The following is a 4,642-nucleotide window of genomic DNA, read 5'->3' on the forward strand; positions in this document are numbered from 1 at the left end:
AGAAACAAATAAACGTACCCGAATCTATAATATCGGTTCTCTATTCTTGATTTGAATTTCCTCTCATCTCATTGATGCTTAAACCTAAAGCCTCGGTAGCCATTATTTGACATACTATAAGATTGTTAGAAAATTAATTTAAATCGAATGGAATCGAGGCTAGAATCGTGTACAGAACACTTTCCTTATAGTATTTCAAGCACTCTCTAATGTCTTAGAGTTTCGATGCAGGAATACCCAGGATAATTCAGCCTTATCGAGTTTGCGCAAGATCGGCAAAAACTCGAATGCAGCAAAGATGCTCTGGAATTATTTAGAGGATTTGCAATTTTGTGTTTTTTTTCTGAATTCATAATGAATTATTTATATGCCACATTGGTATTGTTTCACAAAGTAGCAACCCTTGATGAAACAATGTCTTTTGCCAAAAGTCACAATGATTGGCTTATAACAACACACTTCAAAAGTTGCATAGTTTCATTCTACAACACTTCATGAAGTGTTGCCATTTTTCAAATCCACTTCTCTTGTCATTTTGGAACAACTATCATATTATTAATTATTATTAATAATTTACAACAAGCACTCAATCTACAATCTATCCAAAATATTTAACTCTCTTTGACTGTGCGATATTCCACCGTTCTCATAACATTATGAGAAGAGACTTTGAACCTCGTCTCAACTTTGGTAAGCTAAATACGATGGACCGTGTGCGTCCAAGTTGTTATTATCGTGTCTCTAAGTTTGGGATGTCAGTCTAGAATTGTCATATTAAACAAATCCTCCATTAACATGGACAAATTCAAACTTAAAAAAAAATGGAAAAAAATTCTATAAAAATAGATAAAACACTTTGTAAACTTTTAAGAATTTAGTCATAATCTATCAATTTGACTAGGAGTTCAGCCAAATAAATTTAAATTTATTTTCGACTTTGTTAAAATTTTAGTTTACATTTGAGTTAAATTAAAATTGGTATTTAAACTTTAAAATTAGATCATTCCTTGAGTTAATTCATGATTTTAACAATCTTGTCTACAATCATCCATAAAAGTTTTTAAAAATAAAAATGAATTTGTTTATATGTAAAGTACCCACCTTAATTAATGGTTATGATCAATGTAGTGTTCAATGTTCATGTTAGCAAACGTTATGAGTATAAGTTATAATTCCTCAAAGATTCAAACGTGTTAGAAAAGGCATAACAGAGCAAAAGAATGTGATTTTTCTTATAAACTAGGACATGACATACAACTTTAACACATAAAGCTTATTCTTTCCTTCTTCTATGCACCATACTCAAACTTCATTATATCCTTCCTATATTTTATTTTTCCTTCTCTATGCAACTTCATTACAAAACCACAACCACAACCACAACACATTCCTCAAACTCCATCATTCTTCACCTCACAAAAACAACAAAATGTATGAAAACGACCACATACCCGTCCACCACGTCACGGGCTCGGGCCCGAACCCACACCCACACCAACACCAGAAGCCCTTAAAGCGCCATCATACCACCAAATACTACCTCCAACGTGTCCAAGACAGCCTCACAACCCGTGTCTCCAAAATGGTCTGCACCATCTTCTTAAGCCTCCTCGCAATCATCGGGCTCATCACCTTCATCGTCTGGCTCAGCCTACGTCCACACCGGCCCAGGTTCTTTCTCCGTGACTTCACCGTTGCGGGCCTTCAGGGCCAATCCGGAGTCGAAACAGCCCAATTAGTCTTCAAAGTAGACGCGCGGAACTCCAACCTAAATATCGGGGTTTATTATGAGTCTATGGCCGGGACGGTTTATTACCGAAAAAACGCTATCGGGTCAACACCGATAACGTTTCCGTCTTATCAAGGGCCAAAAAACACTACAAAAGTTATTGCAGTTTTTTCCGGTCCAACCTTAACTGTTAGCAGTCAAGGTTGGAGGGAAATCCAGAACGATAGGGCTGATGGTAGTGTGATGTTTGGTTTGGAATTGACGTCTGTGATTAAATTTAAGATATCTTCGTGGGAAAGCCAGCCCCACAAGATGCATGCTAACTGTGATGTGGGAGTCGCAGCCAATGGTTCTCTCTTGCCTATATACAAAGACAAGAGATGTATCGTTTCCTTTGCTTAAGGATTTTCAATGGGAATATAATTTCACTAATTTGTTTTCTATTTGATTAACTTTTTTTTTTCTTTGTCTACCATTTTTTTGCAACTATTTTTATTATTGCTTTTATTATTTTATTTATTTTCAAATAATTCATTGTTGTTCGGGTTTGAAATTATGTTGTTTGTCCCTTTTATATATTGGAGTTTACTAGGTTGTAAGAATTTTATTGCATGGCACCTATGTAACTATCATTTGTTATTTATTATTATAACTATCTTAACTGCCTAACCACTCCTGTTAAAGTATGAACAACCATGTTTGTCTTTTTCTCTTTAACAAATTCAACTTTAGAGATTCTACTAAACAAAAGATAGCAAGATTTTTGCACTTTGAAATAATAAGGCAAAATCATTAAAATGTGTGGAAGAAAATTGTACCCAAAAAGCTGTGAAAAATGAGTTGATATTGTCGGCATCAATTTTCAAATTAGTCTTGGACTAGGATATCTTCGATTGAGGCCTAAATGGTTCGGCATACTAACTCTCCAACACCAAAATAACATGAGGAGCATTTGGGTAAAAATGCGAGGTCATATGTCCTGCATGTGATCTAACGTGACCAACTTGTTCTTGTGAAAGAACGTTGAAAATCTCGTGTTAAACAAGTAGAATAAGACTCCTTCAAAGAATAATTGAAGTATTCGTTGTACTCATCAAATTCGGAATTTTGACAGACAATCCCGCAAATGAATGATAATCTTTTTAAAAGATAAAGCTCACAAATCAAACACGAGATTTTGACCGATAACCTCACAAATTTAATAAGAATTTTTAATTTGGTTTAACTCAAAACCAAACAATAAAATCTCGCAAGGGATATTACAACATTCCCCCAACACCATAATCGACACAGTTGAAAACACTAGGGATTAGCAAGCCCTAAATTTAGAATGATAATACAGGATTGCAAACGTGAAATCTATCAGATAAATTATGAATTCCTCCCGATAAAAAAATACTGAATTTTACTATATTAAAAGATGATCTTTGAGTCACGCCAAAAGTGTTTAAATTCAAAACATAAAATAGAAAAAGAAACTCTGATGGACTTTTAATCCAAAATAGAAATAAAATTGAAAATTGCGCAAAATATTAAAATATTGTTTTTGGGCCTGAATCAAACTTTGATAGCTTAAAAAACCTTCCTACATCAGTCTCATCCACATATAAAGAACTCAATCTTGAGTTCTCTTCTTGATAAAGAGTCTCATCTACTTGATATTCATGAATGTCAGCAACATTGAAAGTATTGGATATATTCATGAAATCCGGGAGAGCTACCACATAAGCATTCATTAATCTTTTGGATCACTATGAACAAGTCATACTTGTGTGACTGCAGCTTGTTGTAAGTACCAACTAGAAACCTCTCTTTACGCAAAAACACCATCACATCGTCTCCCATATTAAAATATTTAACTTTCTGGCATTTATCTCAAATAGGAGGAAAATTATTTGGTGTCTTATCTGCGGTCAATTTCTTGAAATTCTCTATGATCCCTATCACTTCTTCTGAAATTGTTGTTTCGACCTTTACAACACTCACCATCCCTTCACTCAACACTTGATAAAAAAAATCAATTTCTTTAATAGCCTCATCAAGCTCTTTTTCACTCTGTGTCATCACCATGAAACTAGACTTCTTTCCTCCTGGATTCTTATCAAAGTGCAAAACAAGATCCATAGAAATTTTATTTATGCCCCATGTAAACATCATCACATTATCCCGTCCTCAATAAGTGATATCATTATCAAATTGTCAAGGTCTACCAAGTAAAACATCACAAACATCCATATCAAGAACATCACAAAGTACCTCTTCTTTATAATATTTTACGATGTAGATAGGAACTTTGCAGGTTAGTGTTACTCGAACTTGAGAGCCCTAGCTTACTCAATCGAGGGTGTATGACTTCTCATGGGGTTCTGTGGACAACTTTAAATAATCTACCAAATTTTGTGACCCCAAAATCTTCGTGTTGCCACTATCCATAATCTTATTATACACTTTGTTCTTGATAGAACAATGTGTTTTAAACAAATTCTTGTGTTGTCCTTCATCTTAAGATGCTAGTAAAATTTTCTACAATACAAAATTTACCCTCTCATCAGATTCTTCCTCTCCAAACTTGACCCTGCATATTCATCTTTCTCAACTGCATGTCATTCTCTTTCTTCTTCCTCTTCCCTTTCTTCCGCAACAACAACGACTCTACTTGTTGGACAAACATTTAATATGTGACATCTTCCATTACAACAATAACACGTGGCTCCAATGGGTTTAACATATGGATTATTCTATTTTTGGACTGGTGCTTTACCCTGTTGCACACCGTTAGGGCTGCTAGTCCCTTTATTCTCACGGTTGGAATCCCTGGTTGTTGCATTCTTTTCCTTGTCGCATGCTGATTGAAAGTTATTCTGGGGTGAATACCTAAAAGATGAGAAATTTCGAGGGAATTTTTCCATCAAT

At 34.7% G+C, this 4,642-nt stretch overlaps 1 protein-coding gene across 1 annotated transcript; it reads left to right on the forward strand.

Annotated features, from left to right (window-relative positions):
* Window positions 1-1,335: 1,335 nt before the first annotated feature.
* LOC131637176 (NDR1/HIN1-like protein 26) lies at window positions 1,336-2,335 on the forward strand. The gene has a single exon (XM_058907765.1). The coding sequence runs from the start codon at window positions 1,430-1,432 to the stop codon at window positions 2,129-2,131; it is 702 nt and encodes a 233-aa protein (XP_058763748.1). The 5' UTR covers window positions 1,336-1,429; the 3' UTR covers window positions 2,132-2,335.
* Window positions 2,336-4,642: the final 2,307 nt, after the last annotated feature.

Source organism: Vicia villosa, unplaced genomic scaffold (assembly GCF_029867415.1).
Source record: "Vicia villosa cultivar HV-30 ecotype Madison, WI unplaced genomic scaffold, Vvil1.0 ctg.001937F_1_1_3, whole genome shotgun sequence".
NCBI lineage: Eukaryota > Viridiplantae > Streptophyta > Magnoliopsida > Fabales > Fabaceae > Vicia > Vicia villosa.